Source organism: Echinops telfairi, unplaced genomic scaffold (assembly GCF_000313985.2).
Source record: "Echinops telfairi isolate 266 unplaced genomic scaffold, ASM31398v2 ScPeMD7_7425;HRSCAF=8463, whole genome shotgun sequence".
NCBI classification, from domain to species: domain Eukaryota; kingdom Metazoa; phylum Chordata; class Mammalia; order Afrosoricida; family Tenrecidae; genus Echinops; species Echinops telfairi.
In genome coordinates this window covers 3580169-3604940 of record NW_022111325.1, presented here as the reverse complement: position 1 = coordinate 3604940, position 24772 = coordinate 3580169, and the positions used below count along the sequence as shown (strand labels likewise).

General features: G+C 51.7%; 1 protein-coding gene across 5 annotated transcripts in view; it reads left to right on the top strand.

Annotated features, from left to right (window-relative positions):
- ARHGEF11 (Rho guanine nucleotide exchange factor 11) overlaps positions 1-24772 on the top strand; it is a 72469-nt gene that overhangs the window by 34168 nt on the left and 13529 nt on the right. For 2 of the 5 annotated variants that reach the window (XM_045298403.1, XM_045298402.1), the window contains exons 10-28: positions 552-628; positions 1733-1870; positions 9136-9210; positions 9439-9540; positions 10516-10614; positions 11619-11661; positions 12713-12809; positions 13000-13122; positions 15094-15117; positions 16123-16267; positions 16467-16566; positions 17314-17343; positions 19784-19910; positions 22640-22819; positions 22911-22958; positions 23156-23343; positions 23547-23693; positions 23943-24022; positions 24143-24268. In XM_045298403.1, the coding sequence (XP_045154338.1) occupies positions 552-628; positions 1733-1870; positions 9136-9210; positions 9439-9540; positions 10516-10614; positions 11619-11661; positions 12713-12809; positions 13000-13122; positions 15094-15117; positions 16123-16267; positions 16467-16566; positions 17314-17343; positions 19784-19910; positions 22640-22819; positions 22911-22958; positions 23156-23343; positions 23547-23693; positions 23943-24022; positions 24143-24268 (1949 nt within the window). The remainder of the gene's footprint in view (positions 1-551; positions 629-1732; positions 1871-9135; positions 9211-9438; positions 9541-10515; positions 10615-11618; positions 11662-12712; positions 12810-12999; positions 13123-15093; positions 15118-16122; positions 16268-16466; positions 16567-17313; positions 17344-19783; positions 19911-22639; positions 22820-22910; positions 22959-23155; positions 23344-23546; positions 23694-23942; positions 24023-24142; positions 24269-24772) is intronic. The other 3 variants (XM_045298406.1, XM_045298404.1, XM_045298405.1) reach the window with 2 other exon arrangements.

The following is a 24772-nucleotide window of genomic DNA, read 5'->3' as shown; positions in this document are numbered from 1 at the left end:
CCCGCCCCCTCCCCGTGTCTCTAACATATCTTCAGTCTGTGTTTCTTAGCTACTTGGCAGAATTGGGAGATGAAATGTAGAATAAAGATCAAAAGCAGGACAGATTCACAGCAGACCGGACATAACTGATGCAGTAGAAATGTGTGTCTAATGGTAGCATTGAATAGCTAAGTGCCAGGGTGACACTTACGATTCAGAGTGACCTGTGCCTGACACGGCACCAGGGCCTCAGCAGCTCAGCACAGACCTGGTGCCCGAAGCGAGGTGGGGGGGATGAGGTGAGGAGTGGGACTGGTGGTGAGGCCGGCCCCTGGAGTCTGACTTAGGAGGTGGCATAGCCTGTATGTGGGTGGAGAGAGAGAAGAGGGCTGGGTCTGCTGGCAGTGGAGGGCAGGGCTGCCCAGGAGGGTGTCTGAGTGGAGAGATCCTGAGCCAGAGGGACGCAGGCGAAACAAAGGCAGGCGGCAGCTTCCCTTTCCTGCCCTGGATGCAGGTTCCCAGCATACAGGCTCTCCTTTCCATCCTTACTGTGGACACTGTTTTCTCCTCAGGCCGCCTCTCTCTCGATTCCCAGGAGGGGGACAGCGGCTTGGACTCTGGGACAGACCGCTTTTCTTCCCTCAGCGAGGTGAGTGCCAGCGGGGGAGGGCCTGCATAAAGGTGAGGTCACATGCTGCGCCCCTTTGGGCACCTGATGGATCTGCTGCTCGCCGGGGCCACCAAGGCCTCGGGCTGTCACCTGTGAACTTCTGTGGATCTGTTCTGAGGACTTTAGTCACGGCTCCAAATGAAGGGTTCAGATGCACCCTAGATGCCAGCTTCGTGCCCACCCACCCCCGGCCCCCCGCCACTCTTCTGTCCACAAGGTCACTCTGGTCAACAGTGTAGGGAAGGCAGTACGAGACTCTGTTGTTGACTCCAGCAAGCCGAGCCTTGGAGTGTAAGGGAGCAGAGGCCTAAGTCACCTACAGGGTCACTGCCCCAATAGCCCTCCATGACTGGGAGCAGCATCGTCCCAGGTGAGCACGGTGAGCCTGACCCCGTCAGAAGTGGCAGCGCTGGCTCTCGCCTCGTGGAGCTTGTTCTCCCTGACTGGCAGCTCAGCTTTTCTGAAATGGTCCAGGAACTTCAAGTTTGGCCTCAAAGGTTAGCCCTCCCACGTGTTCTCAAGTTGCATACTCAGTGTAAAAATCGGACTGAACAGAAGAGAGGCTAATGATATTGGCAAAATATTTACTTAGGCAGGTTAATTAAATATTTGAACAAGTATTTTAAGCATGTTACAAACCTAATAACGGGTAACTTGGTATTTGACTTCCTGCTCCCGTCTTTCCATGGGAAAGTGCTGAGTCGAAAAGAGAAGACCCCCAGGCAGGAAAGTTGCCAGGAAAGAGGAAGCAAGGTCCCAAATACACAGGACCCTGAGGCCTTGGCGGCTGGAAGCAGCACAGCCCAGTGGCGAAATGTAGGCAGCAGGCCAGGACGGCCTAGGTTGGACCCATAACTCTTGGACCTTCAGCAGATAATAGAGCCTGTCCAAGTTGTGTTCTCAAAAAGCGAGAGGGCTTACAGTATCTGCTCAAAGGCCTGCCTTGAAAATTAAATGAGATAATAGGTGTATGATCGAGGGCTTTTAGTATAATGCCTGGTGCATTTATACTCACTGATAAGTTTGGTTGTCACCACCAAATGAACTGGATGAGCCCCCTTGCTGAATTCTCCATTCCTCTAGTCATTGATGAATCGGAACTCGGTACTCTCAGACCCTGGGCTTGACAGTCCTCGCACCTCCCCCGTGACCATGGCCAGGATGACTCCACACCACAAACGCCAGGGCTTGGAAGTGCCAGTCCCCCTTACCAGCGAGCAGGTGAGTGAACTCCCTGGGTGTGCAGTTCTCTCCCCTTTTCTGAAGTGAGAGTGCTCCAAGTCGGTCCCTTGAATAAGCCGAGTTGTTCCGGACACTCGAGACTTGAGACAGACACTTGCCTGGAGAACAAATAGAAAAGAAAGAGCAAGGTGCGAACAGATACATGAAAGGAAGGGTGCTCAGGTGCTGTGGCAGTCAGTGGTGCATCACCGGGAATTCCATGAGGTATGAAGAGCAAGAGCCAGTTTTTCCTTCAATGCTTGTGTTGTTGTTTGGTGCTATCAACTCGGTTCCAACTCATAGTGACCCAGAGTACAAAGGAACGAACCACCACCCAGTCCTGTTCCCGTGCCGTCCTCACAATTGTTCCTGTGTCTGAGCCCAGCGCGAGGTTTCCAGTGTCTGACCATGGCGGGCTGCTGTCTGAAGGTTTCAGTGGCTCACTCCTCCGCAGTGGGCAGCCTGATCCTCGTCTGGAAGCGCTACTGAGAGCTGTGCGCTTTGGGTGACGGGCCTGGCATTTGAAGTGCCAGTGACATACCTCCAGCGTCACAGCACACACGCCACCACGCTGCGACACCCTACCAAGCCAGTGGGGAATGTCTGTGCAGGAAGGAAAGTAGATTTGTTCCTTGTTTTCCCGAGAACACTAATTTTCAGTTTTCTCGTCTACCAAAATTTTATTTGGATCCTTAATATAGGAAACTGATCTTAAAATAAAACAAGTAAAACATTTAAAAAGCTCAACTTCCCCAGGTTGTCTTCGGATCAGCCCTCTCCTCCCTCCTTTGGTGCATCCATGGAGCTTTGAGGTTCTGCAAAACCCAATTTCAAAGTCACCACTCTCCAGGACAAAACTGGGTCTTGGGCGGGAGGTTGCAGGAAGGCCAAGTTTGGCTCAATGCAAAAAGCTTCTAAAACCTAGCCCGTGTAGCAGGGAGATGGGCTGGCATCCGAGAATTGCCTGTCATTGTTCAAGCAGTAGCTTCGTCACTCCCCGTTGGGGACATTGGGAAGAGATCTCTTATTTTTGTACAACTGTGTTTCTTAAGCTTCATTCTGCCACCACCACCCTTGTGATTTGCGTCATACCCTAAAGACCACCGTATAGTGTTCTCTGGGTGTTTTTCTGTAAGCTCTGTTTACTTTAACACCTTTGAAGGAAATCATAAGTCACTGCCTTCAACTGAAACCAATATCATGTACTGTAATTGTAAAGTAAACATAAAAATCAATATGCATATAGAACCATCTAGGCAGACTGCATCCTTCTATGTTGCAAAGAGAAAAATGGCGTCCTTCATAAAGTCTCTGGACAAATACATCCGAAACTGATGCTTATAGCTTCTGCCCTTTTCTATTCTTTTAATTGTGTGCTAAAATTTTACTCAAAAAATTGAATAGATAAATTCAAACAAACTAAAAAATAAACTCTAGATCCCGTTGTTTCCCAAAGACACCAATGAAGCCTAAGGTTCATCGTGGTTTTGTAGCCGCTGTTACGCACTGCTATTGAGTTGATGCCAGCTCATAGTGCTGTGAGAGATATGCTGCCCTGAGACTGAAACTCCCTCCTGCGGTGAGCCAGAGGACAGAATGAGAACCAGAAAGGCACTCACTTATTGTTATTATTAATCATTTTATTGGGAGCTCTTACAGATATTATAGCAATCTATAATTCAGTTAGTTCATGCATCATTTTACAATTGCTACCACCATTGGTTTCAAAACTTTTTTCTTCTTGAGCTCCTTGATATCAGCTCCCCTATATCCCCTCCTTCCCCAACCCTACTCCCCAAGAACCCTTATTATTATCTATTATTATTATTATCATTATCATCTCTTACACCATCCATTGTAGCCGTTCACCTGCAATTCTGTTTTCATTCCCCTCAAGTGGGGTTATACAGTCATTGCTGTTAGCTCCCCTTTCCCCCCTCTCTTCCCATACCCTCAGGGAACTATTACTCCTGTTAGTATTTCTGAAGGGTTATCTATCTTGGCTATCATGCATCCAGCGCTCTTAATTAGACAAATGAGCATAATACGCAGGTCTAACAAGATTAATGAGGTAAAACAAAGACCATAATAGTAAGGGGAGGAAATATTACAAACTAGAGGATAGCTATGTTTCATCAGTGCTATACCGCCCCCTAGGTTTATCATCCCTTCCGTGTGGCCCTTCTGTGAGGGACTGCCCATGCTCACTATCTTAGCGTGAGGGCCAGGGTTACTGAATTCAGGACTCTGTTACTGAATAGTCTGTCTAGATACAGCGTTACTTCATTCAGCATTCAGTGCTGTTTAATGGCATGTCCAGGTACCGTCGTCTTCAATTTCACATTACTTCCCATACCAGAAGGCATTAAGGTGGTTTTTTGCAAAGTGTGGGTGTAGCCTAGTGGTGGGTTGTAAAATCAGAATCACAAAGGACACCAGGTTGCTGGTTAGATAGAAACTGGTGGCTCCTCCAGCTCTGGCTTCAGCTCTGGAGTAGAATTCACTCCCATGGCTCAATTTTTAGCCAATCAATCGGTGTAAGGGGGAACAACAACACTAGTGAGGTACACACACACCTTAGAGCAGTCAGCCCAGAAGCAGTAGGGGAGAAAGAAGAGTGGAGACAGAAAATGGAGGAAGTGAGATAGGCAATGTTACACTGAAGGGGGAGAAATGATGAGATCAAACAAAATGTGTATGACTTGTAAAACTGTCAGTCTGCCCATTAAACTTTCACCCATTTGCAGTAAAACCCCACAGTCATTTTGGATGGCGGGGGAGATGGCACAGGAAGAAAATCGTGAACAATAATCTTAATGTTTAGCCAATTCGTCACCAGTCAACCAACCTGTTTGTCAGTGAGTTAGTTAAACCTACCTCTGACAGTCTCTAGAATCTCGTCTAGTTTTTCTTTTTCTCCCTCTCATGAACAAAACCGAGGCTGAATTCCTCCCATCGTGAGCCTACTCTTAAGTCTTCCAAGGGAACAATCGGGGCTTGAAGCAGCCCAAGCAAACACTCGCCTCACTTTTCCCATTAGAAATGTGTGCTGGACTCACGTCTCATAGAGCTTCCAGGTCTCACGTCCTTTAACTCAGGAGGGCTCTTTATCAAGAGCGCTCCTTTTTCGGACTTAGGCGAGTAACCCCCTCACAGCCGCACCACAGCACAGACATCTCAGTTCTCTTGGATGGTGGTGCGATTTGGCTACATTGGGCTTCTCTCTGTAGAGTTGAAGGTTCTGTCTTTGTCTGTTGTGGCCCTCACGCTCTTCTGTTATGATTTATTCACAAGGCTCATTTCCCCACTTGAATTAGCTCATCTTCGCGTGTGAAGCACCCAGCCTGGTGCCTACGCACTCCATGAAGCCAGTGAGTGAATGAGGGAACACTTTGGAAAGGGACTGACCAACATGAACCCCAGAGTGTCATCGTAGGGATGGCCTACCTAAGTAAGACACATAACCCCTTCTGAGATCATAGTAATCGGATAGAATCGAGAAGAACTGTCCCATCAGGTCTCTCCCGTGAAGCCACAGTGGGGTGCGATCCACTGATCTTACATTAACAGCTGAGCGCTTAAGCACTGCACCACCCAGTCATCTCTCTCCCCCTACCCCCCACCCCACCCCTGTTTGTGTCTGTGAGTAGGTTCAAACCTCCAGCCCTTCAATTTGTAGGCTGGGCAGGGATTCGAGACCCCCATTACCTGTCAACAATGTGCATTAGTGATAACATACACAAGTGAGATCATGGGAGTGTGCTCCACATGGTTAGCAGTAGAGGGATGGGAGCATAAGCAACTCTCATGTTCTATAAGAAAGTTCTATAATATTTGATCTTTTAGTAAACATATTCTACTTTTGTAATCATATAGGCACACATGTAAACACTTGAAAAAAAATCTTACCCACAAAACCTTAGTGCTTTTCAAGTTTCACCAGAGAGCAAAGTAGAGCCAGAAGTGGTTCTCTGATTTCCACCCCCTTGGGATCCTGGACCTACAGGGATTCAAATAGTCTTAAGGGAGAGGAGGTTATTCAGCATGGTTCTGGGAAATGCAAATACAGCACCTTGGCCCTAGCTCTGTGGCTCTGAGCACCCCGTTCTGTCTCTGGGCCTCACTTTGTTCATTATGAGCCAGTGCTGGATTCAGACCTCAGCTCCTTTCCCGGTCTCATGTTTTATAGCTGCATATGGCATCCTGAGCATGGTGTCCAGGCTTGAGAACATGGCTGAGGAGAGTACCTTGGACCTGAACAAAGTGGACACAAGTCAGCCGGGAGTGGGTCCCAGAGGCAGAACCCACGTTGTAGGATCAGAGGGAATGAGGAAGAGAAAATTGAAAGTGAAAACCATAATTAGTTTTAAAAAAAATACTTGGAAAGTTGAGGAACCTTTAGGAGAAAAGCTTGTCCAGTGAAGTGTCCGAAAAGTCTATGCAACATGAAATCTTTTTCATCATAAGTGCAAAAAGGAGACCTTGCCCTGGCGGAGTGATTACGATTTGGGCTGTCAACTACACGGTCAGCAGTTCAAAACCACCAGGCACTCCTCAGGAGAAAGATGGAGCTTTCTACTCTCATAAGAATTACTGCCTCAAAAAAAAAAAAAAAAAAGAATTACCGTCTCAGAAACGTACAGGGGCACCTACAGGAACCTCTGTCCTGTAGGTCCACTTTGAGTCGGCAATGAGTTTGGGTTTTGATTTTTAATCAGTGACTTATAGATGGGGATTAGAATTTTATTAAGACAGACCTAGGCAGGAAAGAAAGAAAAGCCAGGTCAATTATTGGGGGCGTTAGACTAAATCAAGCCCACTGTCCATCAAGTCGGTCCTGACTCCTCATGGTAGATGCCCTGTGGGACTGAGTAGCGCTGCCCCCGTGGGTTTCCGAAGCTAGAAACCTTTACAGGAGATGGTTTTGAACTGTTCACCGTGTGGTTAGCAATTCCACTTGTAACCCACTACACCACCAGGGCTCCTGGGTTTTAGACAGGTGATGGGAATCTAGAGCCCTTGGGTGGCACAAATGTTAAGTGCTTCGTGAGTAGTTGGAGGTTGGAATGGGAAGAGCAGTACTTAGAGAGCCTGACTTTGGTGATAGAAGTGAAGCTAGAGGGAGATTGCATAATAGAATTTTGCAAGAGCAATGAGGACTTCATTGCAAAGACATTTTTCCAGCAACATAAAAAATGACTATAACACGCAGACTTTGCCGAATGGGATTCACAGAAATCAAATTAATTACATCTGTGGAAAGAGACAGTGGGGCCACAGCCACTGTGGAGAACAACTAGGAATAGAAATTTTAGACAATGTAACAAACTGCAACATTGTCCTAAAGTAGCAAGAGTCCTAACAGGAACAGACATATCTTTGCAGCACTGTGTTCACTATAGGAGGAAGTTGGAAACAACCCAATGCCCTTCAGTAGAAGACTGGATAAAGAAACTGGTGCGTGTACACAAGGAATAATATGCATCTCTGAAACAATGGCAAAAATGCATGGCATGGTTAGGCCTGAAGAACACTATGCTGAGTGAAATTAGCCAATCACAAAAAGACAAACATGAGGCTACTGTCATAAGATATATAAAACAACAAGAATAAAGACTTTCATACCAAAGGGAACAGACTAGAGATTGGCAAAGAGGGGAGTGCATGGGTGGGGAGGTGGTAGGATAGAGTGTTGGTGGGTGTTAACTTGGGTGAAATGGAAGTTAGTCGTCCACAAGAAGGAGAAGAGAAATCAAGCAGTGTGTGAGAGATAACTATCAGGATTTTATTAGTACCATATATACTCAAGTAAAAGCCTACCTGAATATCAGCCGATATTCGAAGCACCTAATTTTACCACAAAAACTGCATTAATGACTGAAGCAAGTGGACTTACAAACTTTCTATTTTCCTACTTCCCAGAAACAACCCAGTAAACAGTGTGGCTTTATCTGACCTCTGGCTAGACAAAGATGGAAAACTTCCATGAGGGAGAGGTCAAACAAACATCTACTCTCTATCTTATGATTTGTTTCTCCAGTACCCCACTCCCAAGGTACCATAATGTATTAGTCTAGGTACTTTGGAGAAACAAATCCACAGCAACTCACGTATAAGAGTTTTATGCAAAGAAAATGCATCACGAAAACATCCCAACCCAATGCTGCCCAAGCCCACAAGTCCAACATTAACCCATACCCAACACCAGTCTACAAAGTCCTTCACCTCACAAAACAGAGGCACTAATGCCGACTATAGGAGGAAAGCTGAGTCAGTGAACGTGTAAGCATCTCAGCACTGGCAGGGGTCTCCACATGGCTGCTCCAGCACCCAGGGCTGCATCGGGATAGATCCATGCGGCTTCTTGGGGATGTCTTGTAGGAAATCCATCTTGCAAACTGAACCAGGGAACTGCTAAGGCAGCTGCACCCGATGCAACCATCACAAAACAAGAGACCCGAGAACTAGAAAGGCGAGGCTTCACCACCCATTTATCCCTCCGCCTTACAACCAGCCCCACATGTGATTATCGGCCAGGCTGGCACAATTAACTAACTCAGTATGTTTTTCCATTGCTGTAGGGCTGCTTGGATTCCTTGTAATAGTGTTTCGTGTCTTTCTTTGTATGGGCCTTTTTTGTTCCTGAGTACTTTGTCTTTTGGAGGCTTTTGTAAATGGCATTGTTTCCCCGTGTCCTTTTCAGAGTTGTGGGCTAGTTTTTGTATGCTGACCTTGTATCCTGCCACTTTACTGAATCTTTGCCACTTTACTGAAGCTTGCTTGCTTCCTTGCCCTTTTTGGTGCCCTTCATTTCTGTTTCTTAGCTTACTGCCCTAGCTAGGGTTTCTAGTAGGGTATTGAATAAAGGTGGTGAGAGAGGGTGTCCTAGTCTGGTTCTCACTCTCTGCACTGATGCTGTTGTCTGTTGGTTCTCCTGGAGTGATAGGTTCTTAACTGTGTTGATTAACTCTCCCTCCCTAGATCTTTTGCAAACAGGAAAAGAGCATTTTCACTCACTTCCTATCTTCCTATGTCATGTGACCAGGCTGCCCTGCCCCACCCAGAAGCAGTTAACCTCCTACAGAGTGGAAATCCTTATTTCATCTTGTTCTCTGAAATTGGGGGTAGGGATGAGATGCCAGCTTTTACCAGACCCACGTGGCTTTCCTATGAGTGCTGCACTATTACTAAACAGACTTCACTGAGGGGGGTGAATCCCCTTGTCCTCTAACCTCTCATCTCTACAACTTGACTTTCCTTCCCAGGGTGTAGATCAAAGCTCAAAGCCTTTAATTATTGGCCCAGAGGAAGATTATGACCCGGGTTATTTCAACAACGAGGTAACGGTTTCCTGACTTTCTCCTTTCATCATTCTTCAGTCATACAAGCTGCTCTCAACAAGAGCAGTTTGACTGCGTCAGCTGGGGAAGAACGTCGGGGAGGGGGGCAGAGCTTATAAAGCTGGAGGGTTGGGGGGCGGGTGCTGGAACTAAAGCTGGAGCAGGCCACACATGCCCATGCTGCCTCAGCCCCTCAGCCATTCCCATCCCTATCCCTCTGCCTTCCAGAGCGACATCATCTTCCAGGATCTTGAGAAACTCAAGTCACGGCCAGCTCACCTGGGGGTTTTTCTACGTTACATCTTCTCTCAGGCAGACCCCAGCCCACTGGTAAGTCGGAAGCTTCATCCTTGACAGAGCTCGAGGGGCAGCTATTTTGTTGTCCCTGACACAATTAATACAGGGACAGGGGAGAAAGAACCAAACCAGGAAAACTCATTCTGGTTGCATTTTAGAAGTTTTCTTTGAGAAGATGGTTTTTCAACGACATTGGAGACAGACCGGTATGGGGACTTGGGGGGGAGGGGCATGGGCAAATACACCGTGTTACTGCAGAACAGTTTGGCAGAGGGGTCAGGCGACGATGGGTCTGAGAACCATAGGACCATGAGGGTGGAGGCTGGAATGTGCCCGGGCAGCAGCCAGACCAACCAAGCACCATCTGCTCAGCCACTTTCATAGCAGAGAGGTTGGTGTCCGGCTTTGTGTTTTGTTTCATTTTGGTTTTTTTCAGAATAAATTTCTTCCCCAAGGCATGGACTGCTTTTTTTTCCCCCTTCTTTCTTTCTTTCTGGGGATAGTACAAGCTAGAATGAATGAATGTCTGTTCAACAGACCTTGAACAACCATGTAAGTTCCAGGCCAAGTGTCTCAGAAGCATTCTTGAATGAAGAGGGCACATCACAAGAGAAATCAAGCAGGGAAAGTCTTGGGAGGCGATATATAAACCGGTGCAGAACACACCTGCAGTGTTTTGAGCCTGGGAGGGTGCAGGAGTGAGGAGTGAGTGCATGGGAGATGGCCAAGTGCATGGAGCATTATTTACCTTCTGTTTCTGAAACCCACGAGCCTGGGGCTTCCCGTCATGGGCCCTGTTAACACTTTGGACAGGAGAATGCTTTGCTGGGCTGTCCTGTATATTGTAGGGCATTTAGCCAAATCTCTGGCCTTCACCCACTAAGTGCCATTAGCAAACTCTTCCCCAATTGTGACCACTAGAAATGTGTCTAGGCATTGCCAGATGCCCCCTAGGACAGAAATTACCCCCTGCTGAGAACCCCCGTCTAACCCATTTCTCTCTCTCAGCTTTTTTATTTATGTGCAGAAGTTTATCAACAGACAAACCCCAAAGATTCCCGGAGCTTGGGGAAAGACATCTGGAATATTTTCCTAGAGAAAAATGCGGTAAGGCAGTCATCGAGTGTCATGATTTGATTATACTCTCTGGACCACTAAGAAAGAAGCACAGGAAAGCTTAGCAAAATTTGGAGGGTAAAGGTAGACAGTTCAGAGATTACAATTCCTTGATTCTGTTCCTTACCTTCTTCTCAAAAGACTGATGCCTCTTGTGTTCCACATCTAACGAAGGTCGGAAACACACTGCTTCTCTCAAAAGTGTTGGGAGAGAGGACTAGATGACACCAAATCCTATTTACTCACCCCTGAATCCATAGTCTGGTTTCCTCCAAGCCTCCCTGCCTTGCCCATCGCTGGGATGAAGAAATCGCAGCCCAGAGACAGAGCTGATGTAGAGTATTGAGCCCAGAGGGGGAACCCAGGTGTCTGAAGTTCAGTGTGACTTGCTATTTCTGCCCGGCGACAGGGCTAGGGGTCGGCAGGCGGGCACCAGGCAGACAAGCACTGTGTCGGGGCCCTGCAGCATGTATTTCCCACGGTAGACATCCTGATCTGATCAACTAAGCTCTTGGCAATCGAGTACCAGGGCGAAGAAATTGAGAAATAATCACTGTTTCCTCGGGATTTTGCTATTTTCCCTCTGGTGGGTAGTGAGCTACTCCCTTGTGGTGATTCTCAAAGTAAAAGCCAAAACATTCAGCCGGTTGGAAAAAATAGATAACTTTGAGGAGTTTTTCCTTGGGAGTGGGGGCTGGGGGGTGGGCTGTGCAGGAAGCCCATCATAGAGCTGACATGCTCACCAGTCCACTTGTGGAACAGCATCCCTGGGTCTTTCAATGAAGAGTGGAAGGATGGCATGTGACATGCTCAGACTGCCTTCTCAGCTTGCCCTGTACCCTTGGGATCCCGGGGCCCACATTGGAGAGGGAAGCATGGGGGGAGGTGAGAGAAGAAAGGCGAGGTGTATCTAGCGCAGAGCTGCCCTGCGTGGTCTCCCCCACGCCCATGAGTGTGTGGGCCTCACCACTTCTGCCCACGCTTCTGTCTTATAGCCTCTGCGAGTGAAGATCCCAGAGATGCTGCAGGCAGAAATTGGTGAGCTGGCTGCTGCTTTGGTCTTGCTCTAGTGCTCCTTCATGTGTCAAGCGCCCAGGGGGCTCCAGAGGCTGGAAGAGGGAAGTCCCTGTCTATGGGCTCGAGTAGTGGGGAAAAGAGTCCTGGGCCGGTTCCTGCAGAACACTTCACAGCCCCTGTGGGCGAGCCTGCCCAGGGCTTCTCACAGGAAGACTTGGGACATGGAGGTAGGGCACCTGGGCTCTTGTCATTCCTAACATCCTTCTATGTAACTCTCTGGGCCTCGGGGAGCTCATCTGTAAAGAGGAAATTGGTCTTGAACTGGGATTTCCAAGCCTAATTATCAGAATTCCTCGTGAACTTAAAAAAAAAAAAAATTTAAACACTGAAAGCAAGTCACTCCCTCCTGCAAACCCAGACTCTTGAGGTGGCTTTAGAAGCTGCTGGAAGCTGGCCCAGGATGAGGGCCTCATGGCTCCTTCTCATCCGAAGTATGAGTAGAGAGCTAAGTGGACAGGTAGAGAGGATGCCATCTGAGAAGTTAATCCCCGGAGATTTTCTGGAGGGTGGAAGTTGGGAGCAGCACTTGGAAACATGGTTTACAGCACAGGGGATGGATGAACAGAGCCGGCACCGAAGTGATGTGAGCATGGGCAGCCTCTCCCTGGGGCTGGCTGGGTGCAGGAGCAGAGAAGAGACATCTCTCCGGGTCTGCCGGGAGTTCATGTTCTGCTGAGTGTGAAGTGCTTCTCTGCCGCCTGGAGCACTAGCAGGGTCATGAGCCCCTCAGGCCTGGGCTTGGGTGTCAGGCATATGTGATGGGAGGGGCTTTAGTCTTTCTAATGGAGAGGGAGCTTCCAGGAGATCTTCTGGTCCATGCCTTTGTGCGTGGGCATCAGGATTCAAGCCCTACGGTCAGCAGTGTCCTGGTCGGCCAGGCTGACAGGAGGCCAGAGAGCCACCTCTCCTGTTCCAGCGAGCAGAAGTGCTTTGAGGTGCCCTCTCCCTGCCCCCCATACTCCCCATGCCCCCTCCCCTACTCCATTTCTCTCCTGTCTGGCCTCCACGACAGACCTGCGGCTGCGCAACAGTGAGGATGTCCGCTGCTTCCTCGGTGACGCCCAGGAGGCAGCCATGCCGGAGATCCAGGAGCAGATCCACGACTACAGGTGTGCCCTGCCCTCCGCCTCTGTATCCTTTTCTGACCCCACCCCCGGGGGGGGGGGGGGGGGGGGGTGTATGTGTGTGTGAGAGAGAGAGAGAGTGTGTGTGTGTGTGTGAGAGAGAGAGAGAGAGAGACGTCTCTCTCTGGGCATCCAGGGTCCAGAGTGTTTGGTGCGCTCCTTCTCTCTGGGTTAGGACAAAGCGCACTCTGGGCCTGGGCAGCCTGTACGGTGAAAACGACCTGCTGGACCTGGATGGGGACCCTCTACGCGAGCGCCAGGTGGCCGAGAAGCAGCTGGCTGCCCTTGGAGATATTCTGTGAGTCCACTTCCCACCCCCACCGCATGAACATGCCGCAGGGCTTTGGCATATGTGTGGGACTCTCTTCTCACCTCTCTCACACTTCTTCCCAAGTCTCCTTCCCCTGAAAGATGACGAGAGTCCTGCGGTGCAGGGTTCCAGGAAGTTGCACCGCCTGGAGCCCCTTGGAGTAATCCGGTGGTTTTGACAAACCGCAGGCTCCAGGAGCCGAGTGAGCTGCTGCTTCCCCTTCTGCTCCTCTCCCTGAGCTTTCTCCCGTCCTGCCCAGCGACCCGCACTGGGAGTCTCCTGGGGGCCGAGTTCCTGAGGAGGCAGGCAGCACTGACTGGGTTAAGGGAAATGGCTCCATTTTGACTAATCCCATGGGAAACCTAAGCTAACTGAACTTCCACAGGCCCCTAGTACAACTGCTTCGGTTACCTTCTTCCAGCTCCATTTCCCCAAGACCACAGGCCGCAACAGCGAGGCTTAGCTGGGGTCACCTCCAAGTGAGGAGGTGGGAGGTGGATGGGAAGTTCTTCAGCCCCCCGTACGACTTCTCCGAAATGTGGCTGTGTGCTTTTGATCAAGCCATTTCATCTCTCTGGGCCTGAGCTATAAAACAACAGCGGCTGGGTTAGATAATCTGTGTTCTCTCTGCCAGCTCGTAGAGTTTCAGCTGAGTGCCAAGCATTTGGGGCACTGCCATGATAACGGGAAGAGACAGCCATTACGTTGTAAATTACGTGGTACGTTAGAGAAAAATAGAGCCGCTGGGGTGAGTCTGGAGTACCCCAGCCAGTGGGCTGCAGTTTTAAACAGTGTTATCACGCGAGTGAGCCTCGCTGAGAAAATCACACGTGAGCAGTTGAAGAATTGAAGGCGTTTTCCTTGAAGCCTTTTGGGGCAAGCACATTCTAGGCAGAGGGAACAGCCAGGGAGAAGTCATCGCGTAGTTGGCGTCTTGGAGGAGCAGAGGGGACACCAGGGTAGCCAGGGTAGGTTGAGAAAGGTGGTAGGTGGCAGTGACAGAGGGGTAATGGAGGGGCCGTGACATCGCGCCTTCAGGACCGTTGTGCCCTTTGGTTTCCACTCTCCGAGGGCGGACAGACGGGGAGCCGCTAGAGCCGTGTGAGCCTCGGCTGTGGGCAGAGCATGGGAGGGTTTGGGGCCAGGGGTCAGGAGACCGTTGTGGGTATCCCGGTGGAAATGGCTGAGGGTGTGAAAAGCAGAGAGGCTGCAGGTACATTTTGGCAATAGAAGTCATAGGAGCACTCCCTAGAAGGGCGTGTGGGATGAGAGCGAGAGGAGTCCGGAGCCCGTTTGTGACGCACAGTCCTGAAAGGCCCGAGACTCCCTCAGGGCTTGTGGCACGTTGGCTGTGGCTCTGGGTGTGCTAAATGTGGCGTTGTTCTTGCGCATCGAGCGAGCATCTGAGGAGGAAAGTGCTGGCGTGCGTCTGGCGTGTGGTAGATAGAGACCAGAGACCTCTCACGGAGTGAGGCTTGAACCCTGCGTCTCCCTCACAGTCAGATGGCAGTGACACCCCTCCCCCTGGCACTCAGGGATGGCGGCAAGACCTGACCATGCCTGGCCCACAGGGAGCACGCAAAAGTTAGCTTTCCCTACTCGTGATCATTCCTCTTTTAAATAAGTCTCTTGGGATCGGGCCTCAATCCTCTCTGCTCCCTCACCTTTTTTCCTCCTGCCTCAGCGCCACCCAGCCCTTCTCCTGGCGTTCTAGGTGGGAGCAGAGAGAAGCCTGGCCCTGAGCTTGCCGCATCCCCTCCTTGCAGCTGGTCAGGTGTCCCCAGCTGGACTGCGCAGCAGAGATGCCCTCGGGCACTCAGTGGGACTTCTTATCACACTCGTCCTCTCATCCCTGTCAACCCTCCCTTCTTCCTCCAAAAAGGCCTTACCCTCCCCGGTGTCCACGCCAGCAGACAGGCCTGTCTTTGTAGTCTGAGTCATCTTTTCTTTCTGTTCCAGGTCCAAGTACGAGGAAGACAGGAGGTACGTGAGTCGACTTCCCAATCCAGTAGAGGAGGGAGGCAGCATGAGCTACCGGACTTTCCGGCTCGGCCAATCACTGGGGCGTCCCAGCACTGTAGGACCCCCAGTCTAGCCAAGTTCCCAGGTGGATGTGTGAGCTCACCCCCTGGGTCATAGGTTCAGCCTTGGGAACCTGGACTGGTGTTCCTCATCCCCACCCCCTCTGAGCGGTTCCCTCGGGGCACGTTCAATCTGGTGTTCTTCTTCAGCATCAAAGGAGCATCTGCGTCGGAAAGTCCCATTCCCATACCTGACTTTCTGTTTTCCACCCACGTTAGCCCTGCTCCACCCTCCCCCCACCCTCACCCCCACCCCCACGAAGTAGTGGAATGGGGCTGTATTGGCCAGGCCTGCGGCACACGCACATGTCTGTCATGGTTCTCATCCCCTGAGAGTGCACACTCACGCAGGAAGCGAAATGGGCTAGAGTCTGTGTCAGGAGACTGGGGCCAGGACAGAAGCATCTGCTACACCGAATCCACACAGGATAATCTGGCTGCAGGGCAGAGGGCCAAATGCATTTCTGTGCACAGGGCTCTGGACAGGTTGCCATTGATGTTTGTGCTGGGGTGAGAGGGTGGGTGAAGACACTAAGCCTTTGCTGAGCATGGGCGGGCATCCCCCCCCCCTTCCCCTGGTACACACCCCTAACATACGCACACCCCTGAAGATAAGCGCTTAGACGGGAACCTGCCCCTCAGGTCTGCCTGTGGCTAGTTTGCTCACATTGCAGGGAACTGGCATCCCATCCCTTTGTTAGGAAGAGAATGAAGTTTCTCTAGAGCCACAGCAGCCAGGACTGGGGACGGCCCCCTACCTACATATCGAATTTGGTTATTCTAAACTCACTGTCGGCTGGGGAGTGGCAATGAGGTGGTTTGGAGCAGGGCTCTGGCCCTTCCATCTGCCAGCTGGGAACACTGGCCAGAATGTCCTGCGTCACGATGCGTGCTTCCTCTCTAACAGTGCCCCCATGGACTTTGCCCTCAACACCTACATGAGCCATGCTGGGATCCGACTTCGAGAGGCACGACCTTCCAACCCAGCTGAAAAGGCCCAGGCTGCCCCTGACAAGGACAAGTGGCTACCTTTCTTCCCCAAGACCAAGAAGGTGACGGAGCTATACTAGCGTTGTTCTCTGCATGAGGCAGGCTGGGGAAGCAGCTGCCTTCAAACTCAGCTTTGTGGTTAGGGTACAAACAGGAGCCCACCTTCCAGTTAGCTGTTGAGGACCATAGGTGGGGAGGCAGAGATTGTTGCCTCGTTTGGGTATTGAGACCTCCTCCCAACCCCCATGCCTCCTGTCTCAGCAGAGCAGCAACTCCAAGAAGGACAAGGATGCCTTGGAGGACAAGAAGCGAAACCCCATTCTCAAATACATTGGGAAGCCCAAAAACTCTTCCCAGAGCAGTGAGTATCTGGGGGGGAGCAGCAGCCTTGAGCATTCCTAAGGCAGGGACGGCCGCCCCCTCACACTCCCTCAGACCAGGGTGCTGGCAGGGGCCCCACCTCTTCTGGGAGTCACAGGCCCGCCTGTCAGTTTGGTCACTTGCTCCACTCGCCACCTCCAGTGCCAGTTCTTTGGGGTACGGACCGACGCTTCAGGGTGTCCGTAGTTGGGTCTCCTAGGATCTCAGAGCAGCCTGGGAGGAATATCTATCTGCCCCTTAGCAACGACGGCTGACTGATTACATACGCCCTTTCACCTTCGTTCAAGGTACTTGCCTGTACTGAGTGTTGGGAGTAGCCCCAGCCCCTCGGTAGGGACTTGAGTTACTACTGTAGAGAACGGGGTTCTGCCAAAGGCCGGGTGGGGGTCAGGTCTGGAAGCCAAGGTTCCCCTGGTGTCATCAGTTACCCAAAACTCAGTTGATCTCCCTCCAGTTCTGCATCTGTCTGGAATTGTAGCTGCCCCTCCCAGTTAGTATCTTAGCTCACAGTTTCTGTGGGGACCTGGGCTGGCCTGCTGCCTCTTCTGAACCTGCTGCATGGGGAGTGGGGGTTAGGGTGGGAGTGCTGGAGGGACTCCTATAGATCAGCCCAGATTTTTGCCACTGCCTTTCCATTTTCCAGCTTGGTGTGATTTTTATTTTGGCTCTTGAAACATTTATTTGACTTTTCATGGTTTACTTTTGTTTTTGTTTGTTTTTCTTTTAGCATTTCATATTCCCTTGTCCCCTGTGGAAGGTAAAAGGCTCATTTTCTGTGGGTTTTTCTTTGCATTCGCATTGAGTTTCCATTCCCCAAATCTTTTCTCTCCTCCTCCTTCGTCTGCCTCCCCTTCTGTCTCTCCCCCTCCTTCCCATCCCTTCACTCCACTCCTCTCACACTTCCCTCTGTGCTGCTAAAGCTGCTGTGTGTGACAAACTCATGCCTGAGGACTCTTGGGACCAGACACCCCACCACCATCACCCCCAGGTAGAGCTCATCCTGGGGGTTCTGCCAAAGGCCAGCCTTCTTGGCCTTTGGTTCGGGTTTCCACAGCCTCGGGCTTTTTGGTTTGTGTTGTTCTCGGTGTTCCCATCATCTTCCATGACCGGGGCTCCTGGAGCCCAGGGTGGGATGTAAATAGGGAAAGTGCTCACAAATTGAAGCACCCTTCAGCTTTGCAGCCCCGATGGCGTCGTGGGTTTATGCGTCGGGCTGCTAGCCATGGGGCAGCAGTTTGAAACCACCGGCCGCTGCCAAGAGAAAGACAAGAGCCCCTACCCCGTAAGGAGTCCCTGTCTGGGAAAGCCATGGGCTGCTCTAGCCTGCCCTGTGGGGCTGCTGGGAGCCAGGATCACCCACAGTGAGTGGGGGAAGTGACTCAGACATTTATTTTCACTCAGAATAAGTTGGGATTTTCTTAAGTTAAATGTTTTTCATAAGTTGGTAGGTCTCAAACAGTTTTGCTTTGGGCTGTTTTTATTTACATTATCTGACCTTCAGCATAGCACTGCCTTCTTTGTTTTTACTCTTAGTTTTGCCAGCACTGTATAACTAGCAACAGTTTTAAAAGATGATCCTAAATACATTTTAAAGCATGTAGTAAGTTCTAGAATCATGTAGTTTACACAGACACACCCACATGCCAACTCTGTTATACCTAGCAGCATACACATTGAGGCGTATACATGTGTAAGTACACACCTGGATTTAAGAATATGGTATACCTTCACAAGGAGCTTAGGACCTAGATTTAAGGGTCATTTCCCATCAACGAGGCCCACATGTGATTAACATGTTTTAGGTCTGTGTGTTCCTGGGTAGATCCCAGCCATGGAAACCCAATGGAGCAGTTCTCCTTCAAAGGGCCTGGCAACAGCAACAATTTGGTCTGGAATTCTCTCTAAAGTTCCCAGACCCAAAGACTAGAAAATAATGGTGACATTTAGGCTCAGCACCTAGACTCCCTGTTTGTTAGTGAGAGTCCTTGTGAATAGCACAGAACTCAGCTTGATTTCATTTGCCGTTCAGAGAACGGAGGGTGTGGAGCAACGACTGCGTGACTCTTCTCCCGTTCCTCTGGGTCGTAGTTAGTCTCCTTATGAAAATGACTTGACTTTCCAGGCGGCCCAGGGCCAAGGGAACAGCAGAGTCAGTCAGTGGCTTTTGGTCATAGGGTGTTTTCCCAGGCTCCACTTCACCCTAGCCCGGGGCTCAAGCTACAGCACTGAGTCTGGCTCCTGCCTTGTCCTGCGGCCCGGGTGCACAGCATGAAGCTCATCTGGCCCAGGTCGAAGTTGAGTGTAAACATAATGGAGTAACAGTCACCACAGCCTGTCCGAGGCCACGGGCAGGATCCCTGGGTGTTTTGCTGCCTTGCTCCCATTTACCCTGCCCACTGGGCTCCGACAAAGCAGCATTTCAAGCCTCACCCCTAGTCTAGCCTCCCTGGACTCAGAACTAAACTAGCTGGCTTTGAGATGGACGCCTTGTCTCCTTTCTCTTGCCGAGAGTCAGCGCCCCCAAGGTCTGCCTTCTCCTCTATGCCTTTTCATTCTCACCTGCCCCCTCTTTCTCTGAACAAGGTCAAGAGCGGCCCTCTTCTGTCCTTGCTTTGAAAGGAGGCTGGCATCTGAGTGACAAGAGTGGCATCTCGCCTCTCAACCTTCTGGGCCGCCCCTCAGTGGCTATAAAGGACCTGACTGATGGAGATGAGAGCCAGGCAGCAGGACCGTCCAGGGAAAGGCAGGAATCATGAACTGAAGTGGCCTGCATATTTCAAAGGCCTGGTATAATTTAGCAATATGGCCACGATGCATGTAGCTAGGCCTTTGGCCCTCTTGGCTTTTTGTGGTGGTGGTGGTGGTGGTGGTGGTTTGTTTAAGCCTGTATGTGGGTCTTAGGGGGAAATCTAGTCATTTCAGTGAAGAATGTGAGAGCCAAACGATCGCTCCCAGAACAGGCAGCCCACCCCCACCCTCTTTTTTCATGTACAAGGAAGCTGAGTGCAGAAAGGAAGGGTGCTGCCCAGCTTGTTAGCAGAAGAGCCAAGATGAGAACCCACCCCTCGCGACTTCACCCCGTGCCATCCTGTCATGCTTGCTCACCCCTCTGTCTTCCAGGGTACAGGGGAGTGCGGGCGTGAGGCAGCTTCCTGGATCAGAAAGCAGAGTACACTTCACGTTCTTTTTGCTTCTAGTCAAACCAGGTAACGTGAGGAACATCATTCAGCATTTTGAGAACAGCCAGCAATACGATGTCCCAGAACCCGGGACACAGCGGCTCTCCACGGGAAGCTTCCCTGAGGACCTGCTGGAGAGTGACAGGTAGCAGTGGCTGGCCGTCCAGGGGGAGCACGGACGAGGTGTGCCACCAGGGCGTGCATTTCAGCACCATGACCCCTTCTTGCTGGGCTGTAAAGTTGACCCCCTAGGGCTTTGCCTCCCCCGGTGTTTCAGGTAAGGGTTGTTAGTCTGGGTACATTAGAGAAACAAATCCACAGAAACTCATATGTATAAGAGAGTTTTATATAAAGGGTAAGTGCACATCAAGAAAACATCCCAACCCAGTGCTGCACAAGTCCAACATTAGCCCATATGTCCGACACCAATCCACAAAGTCATCCTCCATCTCACAAAACACACACTGTAATGCCGACTGCAGGAGGAAAGCCTGATCAGTGAACGTTTAAGCATCTCAGCGCTGGCAGGGGTCTCCACATGGCTGCTCCAGCACTCAGGGCTGCATCAGGGTAGGTCTGTGTGACTTCTCAGGGATGTCTTGCAGGAAGTGAGCCTTGCCAGCTGAAGCAGGGAACTAGCTAAGGCAACTGCACCCTGGTCCGACCATCACAAAGCAAGAAACCCAAGAACTAGAAAGGCGAGGCTCACCAAACGATATTTCTCTCTCCGCCCTTCAATTAACCCCTCAGGTGTTTATCAGCCAGGTTGGCACAATAAACAACTCTCTCACAAGGCCAGCTCTGTGTATTGGTGAGCAGGCCAACTGGGAGGGCTGGCAGGCTGTGTGCTGGTGGTACGGATCCCCTGTGGATCTATCGCTGCAGTCTTCAGCAGCCTGCATCCCAACAAGGGACTGGTTACAGTCAACGCAGCTGACCAGGAAGTCCAATAGGACGAGTATAGAGCAGACAGACTTTTCTGGAGGACACAGGGGAGAATCTGGGAAAGAAAACGCCCAGGCAGACCAAAGGCAGTCTCTGCCTGCCTGTGATGTGGACGGGAGCCTGCTCAGGATGAGGTCTTTCTGCAGGTGGGACGGCGCTCCGAAGGCAGATGGTGTTCCATCCAAGATTCAGAGCAGGTGCTTCCCTCCCCTTCTGCCTCTCGTCAGTCTCTTCTGGTATTGAAATAGATGTTTGGACAGGCTAGACTGTGACGTGGCAACAGCCAAGTCCTGCCCGAACTGCCCTAGCCATTGCTCAGCGTGAAAGTTGCCTATGGTCAACAGTGCCCTTGCTTCGTGTGTGGGAGATAACCCTCCTCCTCTGTACACTCAGGTCTGTGAGCGAGCCCATGAGCTCGCAGGCAAACAGACAAGCCTGCCTGTAGCTGTGTAGGCATTGAAACTGTTTCCCCTCTGGGTTGATGAATTGTTAAACTAAGTCAAACATTCTTGCTTCTGTGTAAAATGCTCTTTCCAGTTTATAATCTTCATAGAGTTTGCCACAGTGAGAACAGACAGAAAATTAGCAAGAAGATAGGCTTAGGTTTGTACAGGGGTGGGAAGTTGAGTTTTAATATTGCTGAGGAAATTATTATATATGATGATTCTAGTAGGCTTGATGCTGTAGGTCTATCCTATAATGTGATACATCAAAACTTCAGGAAAGTAGTGAAGACCAACTTGTATTTGCAAACTTGTATTCTTGAAGTTGCTGCATAAATTTGCCGTAACCAGGACTCTAATTCTGTTGTAAGCCTTAAGATTCGATGATCATAAGCTAGTTGCAGCCTGGGGAGTAAGAAGTTGTCCTCAGCACTTCCAGTTTGGGAGGCTGTACCCTGGAACTTTGGCCAGAGGGGTCTAGAGTGCCTCACTTCCTGGGGCTTGGAAGAGGGGATTCAAAGAGCGGTTGGGTCGATGGCAGTGGGTTTGGGTTTCCAGTGTGGGCTGGGGTTGCTCCGACAGACTGGTGGAGGCGGCTGTTGGCATGGGAATGGGTTGGCAGTATGATTTCTAGCTCTGTTGGACAGACCCTCAGGACCCCAGGAGGTGAGCTCCAGTTGGAACCCCTGGCAGTTCTGGGAGACCTGATGGATGGAGACCCAGCCATTTGGCTCCCTCCTGGCAGCAAGCCTGCTGTGCAGTTCTCAGCTCCACAGACATCTCCAGGCCTTCTGCAGCCCTACGAGCAGAGCAGGAGGATGCAGATTAATAATAATGTCAGCAGCGAGCCAGCCTTGCAGGGGCCTGGGGGAGGCACATCCTGGGGCAGCGAGAGGTCTGAGATGCCAGCTGTCTCCAGACTGATACACTGCGGAGCTCAAAAAGAGCAAGAGCCAGTCTCCAGCCTCACATCAAGCACGCTGTGGGCAGCCGTGACAGCCAGGGGGCAAGTGTCTGCCCATCTGTCAACAAGTCTCTTGGGGTGTCCCCTTGAGCCAGTCTGCTCCCGCAAAGGGAAGTGGAAGCTTTGCAAGGGTTCTATCAAGATAAGAATGGGAGAAACCCGCATCACAACTGGAGGGGTCAGAATAGAATTTGGGGAGAACCCTAGAAGGAGTGTGTAGTGGTAGTGGCCTGGAGGCCTTGTCCAAGGAAAGGGCCTTTTCCAGCTGAGTCAAAGCAGGGGGCAAAAGAGAGAGGCTGCTAACACCCCAGGGGCTACGAGGCCAGTTCTTGCAGTTCTTGAGGAGAAAGAAACTGCTGTCTTGCTGGGATCCCTTCTCGATTGGTCAGGAGGAAGACGAGCGGCGCTGTCCATTGAGCGAGGCCAGCGTGAGGAAGGGATTTGTAAAACCACAAGAAGGGTTGGCTGGCAGTGGGCCAGGATATCAACCTCAGGGTCTCCCGTCGTTCCCCCTACCCCCAGTTCCCGCTCCGAGATCCGCCTGGGCCGCTCCGAGAGCCTCAAGGGCCGAGAAGAGATGAAGCGGTCTCGCAAGGGGGAGAACGTGCCGCGATCTCGCAGTGACGTGGACATGGACGCTGCTGCTGAAGCTGCGCGCCTCCACCAGTCGGCTTCGTCCTCGGCCTCCAGCCTCTCCACCAGGTGGGCCCCAGGCTCTGCCTGCTGACGTCCAGGGGGCAGTGGCTGAGCGTAGAGGCGCAAAGGATGCTGAGGACTGACATTCTCTCCCCAGGTCTCTCGAGAACCCAACCCCTCCTTTCACCCCCAAACTGGGCCGCAGGTGAGTGGTGGGCGCAGGGACGCCTTTGTTTGGGTCCCTGGGCCTGTCCCACTTGGCCGCTCCACCCAGCCCTGAGTAGCTGACTGGGAGTGCGTCTCCTCCTGGCCCCATGGTGTCCCCAGGGCGCAGGGGTGGAAAGGGCAGGGGCCAGAGGGACAAGCCCTGTGTGTGAGCTGAGCTGCCCGTTTTTCCCCCAGGAGCGTGGAGTCCCCCAGCTTGGGGTTCTGCACAGACATCCTCCTCCCCCACCTCCTGGAGGACGACCTGGGCCAGCTGTCTGACCTGGAGCCGGAGCCCGATGCCCAAAACTGGCAGCATACTGTGGGCAAGGACGTGGTGGCTGGGCTAAGCCAGAGGGAGATTGAGCGCCAGGAGGTTATTAACGGTGAGCCTCCCAGCCAGGCGGGCGGGGGCACCAATGCTGAGCACCTGAGGGGCAGGCCCAGACCCCTGCTGGAAAGGCCACCTCTGCTCTGTTGGTGGGCGATCTGAAACCAGTGGTTTGAGGCCCAGCCCCAGGGAGTGACTTGTACAGAGATCCTTGCTCATCTGTTTTCCTCCCTCCCTGCTCACCCCAACCCTACCCAGAGCTGTTTGTGACCGAGGCGTCCCACTTGCGTACGCTCCGGGTCCTGGACCTGATCTTCTACCAGCGCATGAAGAAGGAGAGCCTGATGCCCCGGGAGGAGCTGGCCCGGCTCTTTCCCAACCTGCCTGAACTCATCGAGATCCACAGTGAGGACCCGCCTCCCACACAGGCACTCCCCCCCCTACCCCCCCCAGCCCACCTCCACCCCCAGGCCAGGTGTAGGCAACACAGTATATAGTCTGGTGAGGGAGAAGGTGAAGACAACATCCCACGGCTGAGAAACCACCTTTTCCAGGCCTTTTCTCACAGCCTGCTGTGAAAACTCCCCTTTTCTGGTGACAGGGGCCTGGCAGTGCTCAGCCCCAGGCAGGTCTGTGTCTCCTCTCCTCGCCCAGACTCGTGGTGTGAGGCCATGAAGAAGCTCCGGGAGGAGGGCCCCGTCATCACAGAAATCAGTGACTTCATGTTGGCACGGGTATGGCCCCAGACTTGGCCCGCTTGTCGGGGGCAGGGATGATGGGGGTCTCGTTTCCCGGGGCGGGGACAGGTCCCAGGCAGGGGCGTCACACTGCGTGGGCATCCCTGTCCCCCTCAGTTTGACGGCCCCGCCCGAGAGGAGCTCCAGCAGGTGGCAGCTGAGTTCTGCTCCAATCAGTCGATAGCCCTGGAGCTGATCAAGACCAAGCAGCGCAAGGAGGGCCGCTTCCAGCTCTTCATGCAGGTACCTCCTGCGCTCGCCTCCCGCTATCTCCCAACGCCAGGCACCACCTGGCGGCTTCCTGAGCCCTCCCACAGCACCCCTTCCAAAGCACGGTGACACATGCACACGCTCAAGTAGAGGCCGCTGTTCTCTGAAGAGGCCTGACACCCACCAGTCCCTGTGTGCACGCCGATGGAGGGAGTCGCTCTCTGCCTGGCCATTTCGTCGTCTATGAGTAGGAATAGTGCTTGCCATGTGGCGTGTAGAGGAGCCCCGGTGGCACTGTGGGTTATGCATTGGGGGCTTAGCAAGTGGTCTGTGGTTTGAACCACCCAGCTGCGCTGATTGGGAGAAAGAGGAGGCAGTCTGTTTCTGTAGAGACTTGGAAACCCACAGAGGCAATTCCACTCTGTCTTGTAGGGTCGCTGTGATCGAGCCCACGGCTGTGGGTTTGGTTTGACTGATATAGGATATGTTTGACGATATTCTTAGGTGGCTGTCTCCTTGTCCCTGCCAGCCCTCATG